The sequence below is a fragment of the Bison bison genome, unplaced genomic scaffold (assembly GCF_000754665.1).
Source record: "Bison bison bison isolate TAMUID 2011002044 unplaced genomic scaffold, Bison_UMD1.0 scf7180017864048, whole genome shotgun sequence".
NCBI lineage: Eukaryota > Metazoa > Chordata > Mammalia > Artiodactyla > Bovidae > Bison > Bison bison.
In genome coordinates, this window is record NW_011494620.1 from 525,535 (window position 1) to 546,211 (window position 20,677).

The 20,677-nt window shown below is 43.5% G+C and overlaps 1 protein-coding gene across 2 annotated transcripts in view; it reads right to left on the reverse strand.

Annotated features, from left to right (window-relative positions):
- Positions 1-20,677, reverse strand: part of DCLK1 (doublecortin-like kinase 1) — a 347,554-nt gene that overhangs the window by 27,466 nt on the left and 299,411 nt on the right. For both annotated transcript variants that reach the window (XM_010835611.1, XM_010835610.1), the window contains exons 11-14: positions 15,197-15,330; positions 12,806-12,883; positions 12,315-12,411; positions 9,475-9,555 (exon numbers count right to left, since the gene is read on the reverse strand). In XM_010835611.1, coding sequence (XP_010833913.1) covers positions 9,475-9,555; positions 12,315-12,411; positions 12,806-12,883; positions 15,197-15,330 — 390 coding nt within the window. The remainder of the gene's footprint in view (positions 1-9,474; positions 9,556-12,314; positions 12,412-12,805; positions 12,884-15,196; positions 15,331-20,677) is intronic.

Here is a 20,677-nt window from a genome sequence, read left to right on the forward strand (position 1 = left end):
AGAGGGTCTAGAGTTTTAAACACAAGAGCAAACTCAGTGATGCATGGAAAACAGTTTTTCTTTTTTGGTTAACGGAACAATAGCCTTGGAATCTAAGTTAAAATCTGAGAAGGATTTAAACATTTGACGAGATGAAATGATGTGTCCTTACTGAAAGTCTTACAAGTGTCTTATCTCTGGTGTAATCTGAGGTTCTGCCTGAAGGGAAAGAGGAAGCAAGACAGAGTGGTGCCTCACTGGGTGTCACTTCCCAAATTATATGGGGGCTGCTGCTGCTGCTAAGTCGCTTCAGTCGTGTCCAACTCTGTGCGAACCCATAGACTGCAGCCCACCAGGCTTCCCCGTCCCTGGGGTTCTCCAGGCAAGAATACTGGAGTGGGTTGCCATTTCTTTCTCCAATGCATGAAAGTGAAAAGTGGAAGTGAAGTCGCTCAGTCGTGTCCAACCCTTAGTGACCCCATGAACTGCAGCCTTCCAGGCTCCTCTGTCCATGGGAGTTTCCAGGCAAGAATACTGGAGTGGATTGCCATTGCCTTTTTAAGATTTTTTTAAATGTGGATCATCTTTAAAATCTTTATTGAATTTGGTTACAGTATTGCATCTGTTTTACGTTTTGGGTTTTTGGCCCAAGACATGTGAGATCTTAGCTCCCCAACCAGGGATTGAACCCACAACCCCTACATTGGAAGGTGAAGTCTTAACCACTGGACCACCAGGGAAGTCCCTCCAGTCGTCTCTTAATAGAGATCCAGGCTATGTAAAGCAATGCCATTTGTATGAGCTTCAGATGATAAAATGAGCTTCTCTGGTAGCTCAGCTGGTAAGGAATCCTCCTGCAATGCAGGAGACCCTGATTTGAAGCCTAGGTTGGGAAGATCCCCTGGAGAAGAGATAGGCTACCCACTCCAGTATTCTTGGGCTTCCCTGGTGGCTCAGACAACAAAGAATCTGCCTGCAATGCGGGAGACCTGGGTTTGATCCCTGAGTTGGGAAGATCCCCTGGAGGAGGGCATGGCAACCCACTCCAGTATTCTTGCCAGGAGAATCCCCATGGACAGAGGAGCCTGGCGGGCTATAGTCCATGGGGGTGCAAAGAGTTGGACACAACTGAGGGACTAAGCACAGCACTAGATTATAAAACAGTAAGGAGAGAAAGGGGTAAGGAGGGGAGCAGAGTTAAAAGAGAAAGGCAGGAAGATGACAAGAGATAACCATTACATGGCCCCGTGCTAACTCTTTACATCTGGGATCTGCTTGGTCCCCAGCTTACCTTCTACACTGTGCACTGTTAGTCCCATTTTGAAGACGAGCAAACTGAGGCTCTGAAAGGTTAAAATTTTGCTCAAGGTCACAGGGCTAGAAACTGGATAACTCAAGTCTGACCCAGGTTGGAACTCTGTCATCTTCCCACCACACTGAGTTGCATTGTCAAGGGCATTCAAGGGCATCCAGGGTGTTAGCTCCAGACAGAAGTCCAGAGTTGTTAAATGGAAGGCTCAGTGAGTCAGCTTTTCCATGATGAAAGCAGTCGGAAGGTAAGGAGGATTGAATCAGGGGCTGAAGACACCAGAGGACATGTGGACAGGGCTCAGTGGAGGTTGAGAACAATTTGGATGGAGGTCAGTAAACAGGATGCTGAGCACTTCCCAGGGCCCAGAGGAATGTAGTTAGAAACTCGAAACTTCTATGTCTAGGGACACTGGGCATCCACTCAGCTGGGATGTGGGGAGGTGATCCCTTGAGCTCTCGAAACGTCTGTGGAGCAGGCAGTGCTGGAAGGCCTAGCTGATCCTGGGTGACAGGAAGGTGCCCTGGGTCGCAGTGTGGGCCTCTGAAAGGTTCCTGCAAACGTGAAGGAAACAGCTAGCAGGGACTCAAGGGGGCAGCCTCTACTCAACTTCCCGAGGGAGAACCAGCCTTACCGCAGTCTCATCTCCTCACCTCCCCACCACTGCCATCTTGGCCAGAAACTTCTCTTTACCTGGCTTCTTTTTTTTTTAACCTGCCCGTTTTCCAGCTTAGAGCTGACTCTCTCACCATGCACACAGCGGGCTTCGTGATCATTTCCCGGCTCTGTCCTGGTCCTAATCCCCTGTCAGACTCCTGGCAACTCTTTCAGATGTTGGGGCCTGGGGGTTCCTCTAGCTTTAAATTCTGCTGAAGGTTTCAGCTTCCCTTGGGTTACGAGTTCATGCTGAAGCAATGAAGGTAGTGAAACAACCTTACAAGCTGTCAGGGATGCTTCTGACTTCATAAATCTTAAAACATTTCAGTGTTGTTGTTTTTTTTCCCCAATGAAATAAGGTGTCTCTGCTAGAGAAGGTAACACACACACACAACTAAAAAGTCTGCAGTCTCTGTATCAATTTTGAAGGCTTTGAGCATAATTGGATTAAAAGACAAGCAACTGGCTTTGCAGAGCCCTAAATCTGTACCTGAAGCATCCAGATTGATGATGGAGATTTAGCTAACTTACTATCTTGCATCAGTAGAATAAATAGGGCCATTAAAAACATACATTTTTAAAATATATATATCTTCATCGCCATTATCCTGAATAGATGATGTGCCAAAAATGTGCTATGAATTTTCCCAAACGTGACAAGCCTGGCAGTATGCTACGAATAGTTACAGTATTATTACCATACGTTCTGGTATGTAGTCTCCAGGAGTAGTTTCTGAAGTTTGACACGGGCTGGTTGTGGTTTGAGGTTAGTGGTTTTTGATTTAGAAATTCCCGTCCACTACTTGGCAGAGCATTGCAACTGACAAGAACAAAATTAGTTTGCAAAATGGAAAATGAACTCTCCCAGCTGTCTGCAGGAGACCTAGCCTCCCGCTCTCCATTCCTCGAGCGGATGTTGGGGAGGAACTGTCTGAAGGGGTGTGGGGCTCAGTCGTGAAGTCATTCACTGAAGTGAATTCCTCTCTCTCCGAGGGAAACCATTCCAGGGGTCGTGCTTTAGAAACCTTCCTTCCTTCATGGAGTTTTGTTTTTGAATCATGGATCTGGTTCTCGGTCTACTCACTGCCAGACTCTATTATTAATAATACCTGTAAATTTATGAGAAGCGTGGCAGTCTGGAGTGGTTCACTACCAGAATATCCTGACTTGGTTTTAAACAATCCCAAGTGCATTAGCGCACTCTCCAAATAGTGGGTCCGTTTCACAGCCCTCGACTCTTAACCATTCCCAGCTGGACGACATCTCTGGATTCTGACGCCCTTGTCTCAGCCCTCTGTATCCTCTGTGTCCACAGTTCACACTGCTCATGGGGAGAAAATGTGATTTAAATTAATATCTATCTTGGAGGAAGGAGAGGGTAAGCTGCCCAAATGGAAAGTGGAATTCCATGTCCTCATTTACAACTTACAAATACAGACAGGTGGTTTTATTTAGTATTACAGTATCACTGGGGATTCTCTTAATTTCTAGCAACAATTAGATGAATGCCTATTTATCTTTGTATGGGTAGTGCTGAATTTTATGAGCACAGAAGAAAAAAGCATATTATCTAGGTTCTTGTTTCTTTCTCCTTCCTCTTTTTTTTTTTTTTTTTCTTTTTGAATATCTTGGCAAGGTAGTATCTTTTCAAAAGAATAGGTAGGTGAGAAAAAAAGAGGTAAAAATTTAAAGGCCAGGAGGGTGATAGGAAGTCTTGCATCGACTAGGTAACTACCCTTGATTTATTTAAACCTGCTCTTTGCTCTAGACGAGAGGGTCTCTATCTTGGATTCACATTATAATTTGTTGTCGTTGTTTAGCTGCTAAGTTGTGTCCAACTCTTTTGCAACCCCATGGACTGTAGCCTGCCAGGCTTCTCTGTCCTTGAAATTTCCTAGGCAAGAATACTGGAGTGGGTTGCCATTTCCTTCTCCAAGGGATCTTCCCCACGCAGGGATGGAACCTGCATCTCCTGCACTGCAGGCGGATTCTTTCCACTGAACCACCAGGGAACCGCAATATAGTCACCTAGGAGAAGGCAATGGCACCCCACTCCAGTACTCTTGCCTGGAAACTCCCATGGACGGAGGAGCCTGGTGGGCTGCAGTCCATGGCGTCGCTGAGGGTCGGACACCACTGAGCGACTTCACTTTCGCTTTTCACTTTCATGCATTGGAGAAGGAAATGGCAACCCACTCCAGTGTTCTTGCCTGGAGAATCCCAGGGACGGGGGAGCCTGGTGGGCTGCCGTCTATGGGGTCGCACAGAGTCGGACATGACTGAAGCGACTTAGCAGCAGCAGCAGCCTTTAAAATTCCTGATGTCCAGGCCAGTGAGGATCAGTATCAGAATCTCTAGAGGCAAAACCCAGGCATCAGATGGCATTCTATCGACCTACTAAGCTTTGTGCTAAAGATTTCTTTGAGCCTCAGTATCACCATCAGGAAAATAGTTGAAAGTAGAACACAGATTTGTAGATTTGTAGCACTGAGACGGACCTTCACCTATGGTATGAGGAGAATAACATGAGGTAAGATCAAAACCTTGAAAATAAAAATCCAATAATAGGGGACCTCCCTGGCAGCCCTGTGGTTAAGAATTCACCCTCTTTCCCATGCAGGGGGTGTGGGTATGATCCCTGGTTAGAGAGCTAAGATCTCACACGCCTCTTGGCCATAAACCCGAACATAAAATACAGGGGAAATACTCTAACAAATTCAATAAAGATTTTTTTAAAATCCAGTAACAACAATCTGTTTGAAATATAATGCTGATAATTTAATCCTAATTACAAACAAGAAAGCACTTTGGAACTGTCATTTAAGCTTAGTGAACCTGCATTTTTCTATCAACAAACTGTCATTTGGAGAAAAAGTGACTCACCCTTATTCCTAATCCCTGGAATGGTCCAGATATAATATTGTCTATTCCACTCTCATATGTGCCTAAATCATATGGTTCCCCACTAGATGAGGAATAAGGTAAATACTCTTAGCCAGGGCAGTAAGTGTTGGTATTTTGCAGCTATGTTAAGAGAAGGCTGTGACACTGGAGAACACCACAAGCTGATAATCACGTGACCTGTGTGGAGTTCAGAGCCCACAAACAAGCTCATTGTTTGGATGAAGGGTTTGGTCCTTAATCCAGTTTCTCATACGCCTGTGTTGATCACAGTTTGCATTTCATCAGTACGCAGCCACAGATGATGGAGTCACTGCCTCTTCAGACTCAAAGTCTCCACACATTTACCAAGTACCTACGGAGTACAAGCACCTAAGACTGTCTGCTCAGGCCCTTCCTATATGGTGAAAGAAAGTGAAAGTTGCTCAGTCGTGTCCGACTCTTTGCAATCCCATGGACTAGACAGTCCATGGAATTCACCAGGCCAGAATGCTAGAGTGGGTAGCCGTTCCCTTCTCCAGGGGATCTTCCCAACCCAGGCATTAGGTCTCCCACATTGCAGGCTGATTCTTTGCCAGCCGAGCTATGGGGCAGTGGTGTAAAATGAGCATCCCCAGGTTACCCACGGTCAGTCAGTGCTCCTTCCAGGGGTCTGCAGCCCTCTCCCAGACACCTGGCTGCACACTGCTACTGCCTTCATCTCTCTGGCTCCTGGGAACCATCCACTGAGAGGCCTCATTCATAACTCTTTTGACAGCAGAGCAGAGGTCCAGACGCCAAGGAGCACCCAGAGTGTATAAGGAATAATGGGAGCCTAGAGGAAGCACCTTGAGTAACGTTCTAACAAGTGACTCTCGTTGACTAGATTTTTTTTCAGTTCTCTTGCCCTCATGCTCTGCTCTCTGTTTCATAAGAGACTGTTCCAAGTGTGCCAGGTGAAAAGGGCATCATAAAGCAACAGAGAAAATTAGGACAAATGGGAATGTGAGAAGAGCTTTCTGACAACTTCCTTAGGGCTTCCTTCCTTACAATTATTATTACATTCTCCACCCCTCCCTGCCTCCCGCTTAGGTGGCGTCTGCTGCAGTGATCAGATACAATTTGATCATCAAATGCAAAATGTCTTGCTAACTGGGCTTCCTTTTACATTCCTAATTTATTTATTTTGATAGGTGTTGTTCATTTATTGTACTCAGAGACCCCAACAGATACTAAATGCTGGCTGTGAACACTTGGATACATATTTTTTTCATTTGTTATTTTGAGACAAAGACAATAATCAGTGTTTTGACTAGTTACTACATAATTTCAAAACTTAAGCAGTCACTTTACACATTTGTTTTTTTGCTAAAATTGCTATTTTCTGTTAGGATTTAAAATCTGTTAGAATTATATTAAAAGGTATTTAAAATTTTTAAATCTCCTAGATAATGCCTTAAATGTTATCCTTCCTTTTATTTAAAAAATTATTTATTTGTATGTTTATTTTTCATTATTCTTCACTGCTGCCTTGTGAAGGCATTCTACTTGCGGCAAGCAGGGGCCACTCTCTAGCTGTGGAGTGCGGGCTTCTCATCACAGCGGCTTCTCTTATGCAGGACCGGCTCTCGGGCAAGTGGGCTCAGGAGTTGCAGCTCCCAGGCTCTAGAGCACAGGCTCAGCAGTTGTGGTGCACGGGCTTAGTTGCTCCAAGGCATGTGGAATCCTCCTGGATCAGGGGTGGAACCTGTGTCCCCTGCACTGGCAGGCAGATTCTTTATCATGAGCCACCGGGGAAGTCTTAATTTCATTTCTCTACCCAACTGAGTTGGATTGATGTACGGTCATTTGCTTTGCAATCAGGGTGAGGGATTATTTTGTTTCCAGTAGCATCCCAGGCACCTCACATGTGCCTCCCATTCACAAAGACAAATTTGCTCCCATTCACAAAGTTCTCTTAGAGCAAATATCCATATCCTGCCTCAGTGGCGCTGTCTGACGTCTCTTCCCAGCCTCCTCCAGGAAGAAGGTCTGACTCCTTGTCCTCCGGGAAGCCTTCCAGACAACCTCCCCACAGAGCCCGGCAGGGGTGGCCCTTCTCCCACTGCCAAGCTTTATCAGATTGAGCTCCTGGAGGGCTGGCCTGGCAGGCAGTGGTCCTCTGATGAAAATGCATTTTGGATCTAAAATGGCTGTTTGTAACCTATGAACCTCTTTCCTCCATGGCTCTCTGTGAGCCTTCCAAGGCGGTGTTTCAAATTCAGATTTTCCACTGTATTCTGTGTGGTCACACTCTGAATGTTTCCAGTGCTAACATGCAGGGTGACAGTTTGAGGACCATGGGCTTTTAATTAGCACATAGATCAGTCCCAAACAACTGCTGCCACCAGGACAGCCTGCAGCTGGCCTGTGCCTCTTCCACCCTGGACGGCTAAGGGAGAGGCACCATGACCCACTTCGGAAAGACTGCCTCTTCTGCCGCATTCACAGTGCTTTCTTGTATGACAGAGAGAGGGGCAGATGCAGGGTGATGCAGCACTTGGAGTGAGGATGCCTGGTTGCGAATCGTGCTTCAGTCACAAGCCCAGCTACTTGGAAAAGTCATCCCTCGTAGCCTCTGTCTTTTCATTTGTAAAATGGGCATAATAAAACCCACCCTGCCTATCTTGCAGGCTCCTTATTAGATTTGCATGAGGTGCTTCCTAACCTTTCCAGCTTCATGGAAAAGGAGAACTTTTGCTTAGCACCATGGGGGTAAATGCTAAGGTTGTAAAGCTGGATATGATGGCTCCTGGACTCTGCCTGACTGTCCCCACCAAGGGCTGCGAGGATGCGTCTTTACACATCTGTACACCAGTCGGGAAGTTCTGCTGTGTCCAAACAGTTAACAAATCTTAGCCATACACCCACACAAGCTCACATTCCTATATATTCTCCAGTCATATAGATATAAAGCCTCCCAGGACTTTCCTGGTGGTCCAGTGGTTAAGAATCCACCTGCCGATGCTTGGGACATGGGTTTGTTTCCTAGTCCAGGAAGATGCCACATGCTGTGGGGCAACTAAGCCCGTGCACCACAATAAGAGAAAGCACTGCGATGAGAAGCCTGTGTACCACCCACTAGAGAGCATAGCCTCCATTTGCTGCAATTAGAGAAAGCCCATGTGCAGCCAGGAAAGCGCAGCACAGACCAAAAAAAAAAAAAAAAAGAATAAGTAAATACAGAAAAAAAAAAAACCAAAACCCTCCCTGTGGGGTGGGAGAAACCAGGTTCAGATGTGTAAAGTACTGAACCTAGGCCCATGGCCATCAAGTGGCAGAAAATGAACAAGACCCCAAGCTCCTGTCCACCTCAGGTAGAATCTGTCTCAACACTGTGCCTTCAATCATAACCTCATCCTCAGTCATTAGTTATCTTGGGAAAACACACCTAACCAATCACCAAAGTGGTAATTCAGAGAAATGGAACATTTTGTTGCCTTCATTTTATAGGCAGATCCTTCAAGGCAGCTGGCAAAATTCATATCAATGAACTGATGATGTTACACCTGCCTGGGTCTGCATCTATATCCAAATCTATGTCTGTCTTCTGTTCTGACCGCAAGAATCATTAGACCCAAGAATGGACTTCCACACATGTCAATAAGGGCTGTAACAGCCCCTGCGTTAGACGGCGCTAGTGGTGAAGAATCTGCCTGCCAATTCAGGAGACGTTAAGAGGCGCAGGTTCAATCCCTGGGTCGGGAAGATGCACTGGAATAGGTGATGGTACCCGACTCCAGTATTCTTGCTTGGAAAATTCCATGGGCAGAGGAGCCTGGTGGGCTCCAGTCCATGGGGTCGCAAAGAGTCGGACACGGCTGATTGAGCACGCACACGGGGTTGTAAACTAATCTATGTGAGATGCTTAAAATGGTCCTGGGCAGACACTGTAAGCTCAACACTCTGTTAGTATTTATTATTATGATGATTCAAAACAAACCATATCAATCAGTTAGAAAGAGAGAGAGGATCAAAAAATAATGACTCTACTCTGGAGACTTCTTTTACAGCTAAAGAAATATCATCAGATTCTTGTACTCAAATAGCAGCAGCAGCAGCATCTGGGAGCTTTTAGAAATCGAGAGCGTCACATCTCCGACATTACCATCTGCATTTTAATAAGACCCCCAGGTGACTTGTGAGCACAGGCTCGTTTGAGAAGTGCTGCACTGGAGAACCCCAGGGCTGGTGCAGAGACCCTTGGGTCACTGGCATTTTTGGTTAGAAACGATGCAAAAGCAGCACTGACTCAGAAAATCTGCTCTGTCTTATTGATGGACATAGTCCTAATTGGGACCAGGGAATGTAGGTTGCAGGGTGGGGGGTGGCGACCATGTGCAAGCCCACCCCCTACCCCCACGGAAGGCAGGCCCATCTGAATCAAATGAAATGCTTTGTGCACGGGCCCGTGAGAACACATGTCAGCACAGATACATCAGAGGCCCTCGTGGAGCAAGGCTGAGATCCTGGAACTGTGCTGGCATGTTTGAGGGGGAGGGACAGACACAAACACAACACTTGAAACAGGAGGCAGCGTCATTAGGAAAGTTGTGATTTGAGAAAGGGAGGTTTAGGAGTAGATACAGGGAAGGGAGGGAGTCACTTACGTTAACCCAGGGATGTTCGAGGACCTGCACGGCAGAAAATCGCTGATCCACATCCACCAGCAGCATCATAGTGATGAGCTCCTGTGAACAGAAACATTTGATGCTGTTTGTGTCTAACACTGAAAGTGAAAAATGGCGTGTTTTCAAATGCAGAGGTTCTCTTTTATCTTTGAAAAGCATTTGTATAAGCTCAGCCTTAAATACATCGACTCAACTTACCTGTAGCCGCCTTTTAAAGGAAAGGTGAATATTTGGAATTTAAAATATACACCTTGTAGTTGAGGGAAAAATATAAAATGAAATATTTAAAATCAATTTCATAAAAATGTTTTTAGTAGAAGGAAATAAAGTATACAAGTGAAGGAATTAATATTCCTTTCTCTGTCTAGCATTTTGCACTTTAAAGACAGAGTCCTAAATTACTTTAATATAGAAATCATATTTAAAAAACCCCTTAACTAAATTTTCACTTTGCCAGCTGAAAGAAAAAACGGGTTTTTTTTCTCCTAACTGCAAGAGCATATTTGGGTTTGAAAGAAAGAAATGAGTAAAGACATACGGAATTGCCAACAGCTAGTTGGTAAAATAGAAACTGTTCTTTAGCAGCCAAAGAATTAAGAGGAAATATGTTAAAAATGATTCACAAATTTCCAGAACAATCAATAAAAGTAAAATAGAACCATTAAGAAACAAACTATTGAATGGTTCTGAAATTAATGCATCTCTGCCATGAGCTCAAATTTATTTGCACCAGAAGAGCACAGCTTGGGGTTTAATGATGAAGTCTGTCAGACATTTGTCTCCTCTGGATTAGAAGTTCCCATGCAACAAAATGGATAGATAACGTATTATCTGGTCCCTCACCTGCACAGACTCTGAGTACTGCTCCACAGCGGGAATCATTTACTCCCAATGATGTACAGATTCGACCTGTACTCTCTCACTTGGGCCAGGACTTAACTAAAGCTACTACTGTGTGTGTGATGCTCTTTGCAGGGTGCCGAGGGGGTGCAGGAGATGCCCTCTGCCCTCCAGTTACGGAGTGACAGCACTGGGACTTGGGCACGTTCCTAAAGAGCCTGCTCACAGGTGAAAGCTTCTCCCCCCCCCACCTCTGCAGCCATTATCATCCCATCTCCTTTCACCTCTGAGGCTCTTCTTGGACACTTCTCTCAACTCCACACATTTCCCTATGTCCAGAGGTAGATTCCTGGATAGTTGAAGAAAATGAGAGATTTGGGCCCGCTGTGCACCATTTTCTATGGAAGTGGCCAGGCCTAAGGAGTCGGATTTAAAATTGAACTTACACTCAGGATACAGCCAAAGAAGAAAACAGGTACACTGAATAATCAAAAGATAATTAGTTGCCAACATCAGTTTTAGAAAAACTTAAGTCAATGCTTGGAGACATATACTTGAGGAATCAACTAAAAAGTTTTCTTTTTTTAATCTCCGAGTCTACTAATGTCTCTGTGTAAGATTTTCATAGTTTTCTTAGAGGTTTTAATGACAAAAACTCTTTTAATGACAAAAACAATATGCTTTGTTCCTCATTGCCTCTAAATCCTGGCTGTCTTTCAAGGTCCAAGTTACACCATAGCTTCCCCATGGTGTCTTTCTTGGTCATTTTAACTCATGTTGAGCACCTTCACTTTGACTGCCTAACAAATCATTTAATTTCCTCATTCTTTTATCCATTCATTCAGTATATGTTGAGTATCAGTTATGTCACTACTTAGGCACTGAGGTATAGTAATGAATACAACAGACAAAAATCCTTGTCTTGATGGAATTTACATCCTAGTGAGGAGAGTTAGAAAATGAACTCCATAAATAGGATATATCCACCTATCTATATCTAGGTCAGAGAAGGAAATGGCACCCCACTCCAGTACTCTTGCCTGGAAAATCCCATGGGCAGAGGACCCTGGTAGGCTGCAGTCCATGGGGTCGCTAGGAGTCGGACACGACTGAACAACTTCACTTTCACTTTTCACTTTCATGCATTGGAGAAGGAATTGGCAACCCACTCCAGTGTTCTTGCCTGGAGAATCCCAGGGACGGGGGAGCCTGGTGGGCTCCGTCCATGGGGTCACACAGAGTTGGACACGACTGAAGCGACTTAGTAGCAGCAGCAGCAGCAGCATATCTAAGTAGTGGAAGTGAAAGTCGCTCAGTCCTGTCTGACTCTTTGCAAGCCCATGGACTATAGAGTCCATAGAATTCTCCAAGCCAGAATATTGGAATGGGTAGCCTTTCCCTTCTCCAGGGGATTGTCCCAACTCAGGGATTGAACCCAGGTCTCCTGCATTGCAGGTGGATTCTTTACCAGCTGAGCCACAAGGGAAGCCCAAGAATACTGGAGCGGGTAGACATCTAGGTAGGCAGACAGATACAGACAGGTAGTTAGATGGTAGACCAGATGGAGGTAACAGTGGCGGTGTTACAGAGGAATATGAAGCAAAGGACAATAATGTCAGCCAGGTAGGGGTTCAGAACTGCAACTGGAAATAAGATGTTCTGGGAAAGCTTCACTGAGAAGATGACATCAAGCCAAGACCTGAAAGAGGTGAAGCAATAACCTGTACGGAAATCTGAGGTGGGCTCCAGCCTGCAGTGCAACTGGAGTGGCCACAACGAGTGATGAGCCAGGGAAGCAGGGGCACCTGACGAGGTCGACGACCTGAAGACTGTGAGCGCTTGGGAAGGCCAGTAATTATGACTAACATGCATACAGAGAGCATTCACCATACCATTTGTTTCTTGGCACAGAATGATTCAATAACTCCACAGAGACACAGGCTATAAGGAAGAGGAAGGCACTGGAAGCCAAAACCTACCTTTGCAGAATCGGAAACGTTATCCCAGTATGGAGAAGGGAAGTCCACTTGCCCCATCAAAATCTGATCAAAAAGCACCTCCTGGTCATCACCGCTTCTGTTTAGACGAAAGACAATAATAAAGAATAAACACAGGAAAATGCCAACTCACGGTATCCTTATGCATCGGAGGCCTTCCTTCCCCCGTAAATGTGTAAAACATTGTGTTTTTAAGCAATTCAAAATGTCAGTATGGAACTGCTTTGGCAAATTAAGAAAGAATGAGTTCTTAAATTATACGAGAAAGATTTATGGAAGGCATGTAAACTAGCGTGCACAACACGGAAAAAATAACAAGTCCTTATTAAGCAAAAGGTAGTAAAGTTATGTTCTTTAACACAGCATTCCATTCTTTTCCTGCTACAGGCTCCTTTATGCATGGAGGCTGAATGGATCATTCAGAGAATGGACAAATGCCTTGTGGATGCTGAAGGAAGGATCACTGCCCATACCCACGGAACGGAGGGAAACCACACAGCAGGATGTAAGTAATGACGCCAGCCGCCCAGATGTCCACCTTGAGGCCATATCTGAAAAGGTAAGTGACGCCGCCGTTAGCAAAGTCGGGCTGGGACAAATTACGGAGCATGGCAAAATGGATGGTTCTGCTATCATAAACCAAACAGCAAACGAAGCAAAAATTTAAAAAAAGCCACAACTAACACTAAACTACAACCCACTGGCTAAACAAAATTCAAGAAAAGAATAATAATTAAAAAAGAGACAATTTAAGGCACATGATTAAAAATCAAAGTAACGCTAAGGTCATGTCTAAATATCAGTAAGTGAACGGTTTCAGTAACAATGCCTATTATAGTCATATCAAGTTTGTGTTTTTGATTATTATTTTTTATGAAGAGTATAATTGCTTTACAACGTTGTGTTAGTTTCTGCTATACAATGAAGTGAGTTGGTTGTATGCATGCATATATTCCCTCCCTCTTGGACCTCTCTCCCACCTTGCCTCCATCCCACATCTAGGTCATCGCAGAGCACTAAGCTGAGCTCCCTTGCTATACGGCCGTTTCCCACTATTTACCTGTTTTACACATGGTAGTGTATATATTCGGAGAAGGCAATGGCACCCCACTCCAGTACTCTTGTCTGGAAAATCCCATGGACAGAGGAGCCTGGTGGGCTGCAGTCCATGGGGTCGCATAGAGTCGGACACGACTGAGCGACTTCACTTTCATTTTTCACTTTCATGCATTGGAGAAGGAAATGGCAACCCACTCCAGTGTTTTTGCCTGGAGAATCCCAGGGACAGCGGAACCTGGTGGGCTGCCATCTATGGGGTCGCACAGAGTCGGACACGACTGAAGCGCCTTAGCAGCAGCAGCAGCAGTGTATATATTAACATGTCAATTCTAATCTCCCATTTGGTCCCACCCTCCCCTTATCCCCTTGGGTCTGTAAGTCCATTCTCTATGTCTAGTTACATAAGATTTAAGACAGAGACAGACCTGTGAGACAATTTAGGTCCCAAATTTTAGAAATAATAATTACACATAAGACATTCTCTAATCTATAAAGCACTGGCATACATCATCTGATTTTGTTTTCCCAATAACTTTGTACCTTGTACAGGACAAGTATTATTGCCTACTTTATAAGAAAGAAAACCTAAGTTCAGAGGGGTAAATAATTTGGATCAAGATCACACAATTAGTGGCCCAGATGAGTTCCAACCAACGTCTTCAGGACCCAACCAAATTCTTCTGCCCCGCACCACTCCTCCCCAGTGGGCCATCAGAGCACCCACCAGGGCATCGCCTGAGGTGGTGCCTCGGAGGAGGTCAGGCGCGGCCACAGATGTGGCTCCCAGTCAAATCTGATGAATAAGAAAGTCCTCATTACCCTGCGTTGGGGATTTCTCTTCTCATCTGTTCTGTATTTCTGCCTTTCCGGTCTATGCATCTACAGTACAAGTAGAAAAACTACCTCCAGCCGTCACAGGGGAAGATAATATCTACAGTGCTAGGTGTGGTCTGGTGCCACTCATGAGAAGTGGCAGGGCTGTCTCTTCTTGCTCTCCCACCCTTCCCCATCCTTCTGTTTAAGGACAGCGTTCAGAACACTGCCAGTAATCCTCGGCAAGAAATGGGGCTTACTGAAAGAGCCGTTTGCCCACCTAGACCTGGAGTTCAATTGCTGACTCAGCTACTGTCATGAGCTTATATCAGTCATCAGAGACTGAGTTTTTTATATGTAAAATGGGGATTATATCATCTACTGGAAGAGTAAGAACTAAATACAGGAGTTTAGCACCTGGCATATGGTACTAGGTCGCCAGTAAGCATTAGGCCACCCTACTATCTCCCCTGATTCTAGAGATTTTCTTTAATCTGTGTTGGCTGCACTCAGAAACAAGCCAACTCCCAGTGGCCTTCTGATGCCTGAGGGTGTTTGTGCTGCACAGATAGTCCATGAGCTGCCAAGTGGACCAAAGTAGGACTGGAACTGGGGAATAAGGAGAGCTTAGGAGAAGTAACCACAGGGACTGTACTCACCCCACACAGCATGTCTGTTTCTTTTATCTCCCAAAGCTAGTTAATTACCACTCTATGTCTCTCTGTTAATTTGAATATTTTTTACTAAGGGGTTAATAATTGCTGTTCTACCTTTAATAAAGGCCAAAAGGAAGGCTTAAGCAAGACTGCAGTAATTGGCAACTTGATTGGGAAAACAGAAAAAATGGCTTTTACTTCTCAAGTTAAAAAAAAAAAGTGAAAAACAGCTGATAGCTAGTTCTGTCTGGATGGAACACAGCACTATGTCATCTATTCTCAAAGCAGACTATGTTGCAAGCACATCACTGCAATAAACACATGAAAAGCATTTACCCAGTCTCTGCAATGATTTCAGGAGCCACGTATGTTGGGGTACCACACACGGTGTACAGGGGGCCATCTACAATGGTGGCCAGTCCAAAGTCACCCAGCTTCAGCGATTTGCTGCCATCTTGGTGTTCATACACCTAAAATAAAAATTAAAAGTGAAAATGCCTTAAAAAATAAGGACATTGTGGTGTAAATCTAATATATGTTGACCTAAAACACAGACTACCAGATATTTCTCTAGCAAACATGGATTTATTCAGGATCAGCAGAGAATTACAATTTGAAGTCTGTACCTACCTGCAGCCATGAAATTAAAAGACGCTTACTCCTTGGAAGGAAAGTTATGACCAACCTAGATAGCATATTAAAAAGCAGAGACATTACTTTGCCAACAAAGGTTCGTCTAGTCAAGGCTATGGTTTTTCCTGTGGTCATGTATGGATGTGAGAGTTGGACTGTGAAGAAAGCTGAGCGCCAAAGAATTGATGCTTTTGAACTGTGGTGTTGGAGAAGACGTCTTGAGAGTCCCTTGGACTGCAAGGAAATCCAACCAGTCCATTCTGAAGGAGATCAGCCCTGGAATTTATTTGGAAGGAATGATGCTAAAGCTGAAACTCCAGTACTTTGGCCACCTCATGCGAAGAGTTGAGTCATTGGAAAAGACTCTGATGCTGGGAGGGATTGGGGGCAGGAGGAGAAGGGGACGACAGAGGATGAGATGGCTGGATGGCATCACTGACTTGATGGACGTGAGTCTGAGTGAACTCCAGGAGTTGGTGATGGACAGGGAGGCCTAGCATGCTGCGATTCATGGGGTCGCAAAGAGTTGGACACAACTGAGCGACTGAACTGAACTGAACTGAACCCACGACAAGTTACCTCCAAGTCCCCACATGGCAAGGGAAGGAAATACATTTACAGAGAGGAACAGGAAATGGGAGGACTACGGAAACAAACAGTCCATGGCTTTTCATTGGCTGAGTCCTTGCCAGGAAAGAAGAGGAGTCTCTCTTCTTCCTGTTGGGCTCAACTATGGTCATAGGACATGAGAGCTTCCCCTTCTGGTCTGCTGACTATTAATAATTGCGATTTTGGTTGATTTATTTCTTAACATTTATTTTTCATAAAATAAAAACTCAGGCAACTATGCAGGGGTATACATACAAGAACATCTTTATATTGCTGCAGAATTAAGAACATGGCAAACACCCAGGAAGTGAAAGTTCATTAAATTACGGCATGTTCATACAATGGGAGGCTATAGGACTGTTAGAATGGTGATGTGAGTTTACATTTATTGAAATAAGTTAGATTTGGGAAATGAGGACAGACTTCTGACTGGTTGCATAAAATGTCTATTGAAGAAAAAAATATGTACTAAGAAAAATGTCTGGAAGGACATTATATTGGTGTGTCTGTCTCTGAGTGGTAAGATTATAGGAGATTTTCTTTTCCTTTTGATTATCTATATTTGATGTTTGCTGCAATTCAAATTGATTTGCATAACACAATGAAATATAGAAATATAGATTTTGTGCTAAAAAACAAAAAAATATAGATTTTGTGTTTAGTGCAAAATATTCAGTTTATGAAAATGTCTTCATTTTAATGTATCAGAAGCTTTAAAGATGCAGTTCTTTAGTAAATGGAACAAAAAAACTACACATCTATTAAAACACTTTATTTTCAGTGCCCCATATTTCCAACAAGATCTATTTATATTTTTTTATTAATAATTGAAAGGGGCATTAACATTTCATTTCACCTGTGGCAATTTGGAAAGATTTATCAGGTGCAGAGTCAGCATTCTGTCCAGTTTTCCTTATTAAGGCAGTAATAAGTCTTTCACCTTATTATAGTCTTTCTCTAATCTTTCACCCAACGAATCAAGAAAAGGATGCATGTGACCACGGGCAAGTATTTAACTGCTTTAATTCTAGCCCCCAATCAAACAAAATGGATCTGTTCTAAACAGTATACCAAACAACGTCTGTTATTTTAAAGACAGTATCAAAGGGCATTCAGAATTCTAATTCAGAACCCTCCATTGGAACCAATAAAATACAGAAAAGAGAGCACAGTAAAAGGCTAGTATTCCCATCGCCAGGAGATGCCTCAAGGAAACGGTGAAGTTCTCCACGTACATCAAAATAATTCTTCCAGCCCATTGAGGCCTGCATGTGCCCCTGTTATTGCTCTATGATCATCTGTACTTGCTACAGCAGTGTGAACCTCACACACAGCAAGGCACATCTCCACACATCAGGAGCATGGCTACCGTTCACACACCGCATCTGCCCTCCTTTGGAAAAAATAGGTTCACTTCTCATTTCACTGCAGCATCAAGTGCAGATGTTTGGCCAGCTAAGCTGCAGTATCAGCAATGATTGTTTGGATCTAACTGTTCTGGCAGAAAAAAAGGCAGCCAGAGCCTCCTCTCTGGAGAGACTGTCTTTTCTGGGCAGAAAATGTTTGTTCACATTTTCTCCATACTCGGAACACAGAGTCCTCTCCCTGAGGGCTCAGCCACAATGAAGTGCGGGCTGCCCTTAGGCAGGTATCCAGAGGCTTGGGGGGCCACCTGCACTTGCGCTGTTGGGACAAGGACAGCTGTATGTCCCCCAAGGATGTGGCTTTGCCCAGTGGTCCTCTGAGATGGACACCATCGTCCCTACTTTAATGAAGCAGCCATCCAGCTCCGGTCGGCATCAGCAAGTTTGAATCATGGACTCTGAAGTATCAGAGATGCAAAACATAATATCCTCCCTGACTTAAACGCTCTCAGGCAAAAGAAATCCCTAAATTGTGGTCTTAGCATGTCAGCCATTCAGGTCGTCCAAATGACAAGCAAATGTTTTTCATGAAAAGAAATCTGAGCTGGGAACACCTAGTAGATCATCTAGTTTAATCCCCAGACAGAGCAGAAGTGTTTACTTCCCTAATTCCATTTTGTTACCAACAATCTCTTCGAAATGCAAAATAACCTCTTGCTTTGATGTTCTGTTAGGTCCAAACATTCATGGTGCCTGTTTTGTGAGGTTGTGCAGAGTTCAAATCACATAACTCCATTTACACAGAGATTTTGTGGCTTGTTTCTAAACATACTATCCATAATCACCCAACTCTATTCAAAAGTTGGGCAAAGGCAGATGCAGTCATAAGTAACATGTTAGTTCTGAATATGACCATGTAATTTTCCTCCATGTACCAAAGGGTTTTTTTTAAGCATCTACATTTTAATAGGAATTTCATCTTACAGCCATATGCCAATTATATTTAATATAGCTAAGTAATAAAGTTCAAAGCTTCAATAACTAAGCAAAAACCACTAAAGACTTACCTAAAATAAAGAAAATGAAGATTATTTAATGATAAAAATCAAAGTAAACCAGCATCGTTTAAATGAAATACACAGAATCGATCCTTTTCATGTTTTCATCTCTCTTTAATCACTACTATGCTTCTCTCTCTCTCTCTTTAACTTTGAAAACCATACAGTAGAATTTTCATGAACACATAAAGAAATTAAAGTGATGTTTAGGAGAGGCAATAAGAGCTAAGAAACAAAGGCCTAATCCACGTAATTGAAAACATTTCTGGACCCAAGTACATTTGAAATGCTTCAGCAAAATGTTTTTGCAGGTGAATAAATGTCCAGGCCTCTCGTTTAGAATTCTGTTTAACTTACTTACCATCAGGCAGGGCAGGAAACAAGGTTGCTTTGGGTTTTTCTCTGTCAACACTTGGGGAGAAGGATATAGAAGAATATATTGTCGTGTCTCCCTTCCTCCCGTGGGAGAGCACCTTCCCTAAGTGCTATTGGATTGGCCAAAAAAATCGTGTTTTTCCGTAGGAGCATACAGCAAACCCGAACAAACTTTTTGGCCAACCCATCCCAACGGGCATCTCACAGCTGGGCTCCTGAGAGCTCCTGCTGCCGCCTGAGCTGGACTCTCCTCACCTCTGCCCCAGCCGTTTACAGCAGGGCAGGAATGAGGCCATTTTAAAATGTAGTCAAAACTTTTGTTAAAAATCACCGATTGTGAAATGCATGTGTTTCAAATGTGTGTGTGTGTGTGAGCACACACACAATCTTCACAAAACAATCTCCAGAAATTATTTCACCAAATGGCAGCTATAAATTCACTTTGAACTAAGTTTTTAATTAAACGTTAGGAGTTGGAAAAGCTTCTAACACGTTCACGTCGAAAATGCGGTGTCCGTGGCGTCTCCCACTCTCGGAATCGAGTTCCTTAGCTTGTCTCCTCATTCTGACCTCCTTTCAGAAAGAACCTTAACAGCCTGCAAGTATAAGTTTGGGCAGCCTGACCCAGCAAGTGGGGTTCTGGTTGAAGAACTTTTTGCTGTAACTGTATTTTAAAGTCTCCATAAAACATGCCCCACACATGAGGTGGGGGTGCATTAATTGTCAATCAAAGAGTATTCACAACATGAGATATAATTTAATGTTCATCCAGGCCCTTTAAATACTATAGATGTTCCCCCACATTTTAAACGCCGAGGGGCTATTAAAGAGATGGGGATTAGTGCAAATTACCCAGTATGTAGTGCTTTCACTGTTTTAACTAAGCAGTAAAACTGTGTAATTGCACAACACTAATTGAATGCAGCCACACATAATTGTGGGCTGCCATATGTATCCTATTACCATAAAGACTGTCAGTGTTTTGTAAGCTACTCTTGTGATCATTGCAGATGGCTACAGTCAGAAAAGTTGTTCTCTAGGGTTTATTATATGGCTATAAAGACATCCCATGATTTGACAGGCTAAATGTGTTAAATGGCAACAATTATGAAAAAGATTCCAATTAAAAGCTGAAGGCATGTCCTACCAAGAATAGACCTAGTGAAAGGTCAGGTACGTAGGTTTTTGGTATGCTGCTATTTTACACAGGATTTTCTTTTTTTAAAGGAGAGTTTTTTTGTTTCTTTTTCATTTATTTGGGGTTTCGCAGTAGTTGTAACTTACTGAACAGAAGATTTGGGGCATATGTCTGATCTCGCTTGGATGAGAAACTGAGACCATTTGAAAAAGTTATTTGAAAAACTAAAAGATTTAATACAGGGTCATAAAATGCAGCCGGTGGCCATAAAATAATATGAAAATTCACAGATAAACTGAACCCAGTTAAATGGTTTCTGAGATTCCCATAATAGAGAACTAAAAGCTGACTAATGTAACAGATGTGTTGGAACAAACATAATTGTCAATGATAATATGAATTCAAGGATAACCCTGTTGAAATATTGGCTAATGAACTGTCCGGAACCACTGAAATGTCTTCACAGAGGAGCTCAATAGGTACTAAAAATTACTTCACCGGAGAGAATTTAACAAAACTGGCATGAAATTGACAAAGCTATGACAAAAAAGTGAATTTACTTTTTAACAAATATGGTATCCCTTAAAAAAGACATTTATTTTTCTTCTAGCCACAGAATATGGCCTTTATGACACTTTCT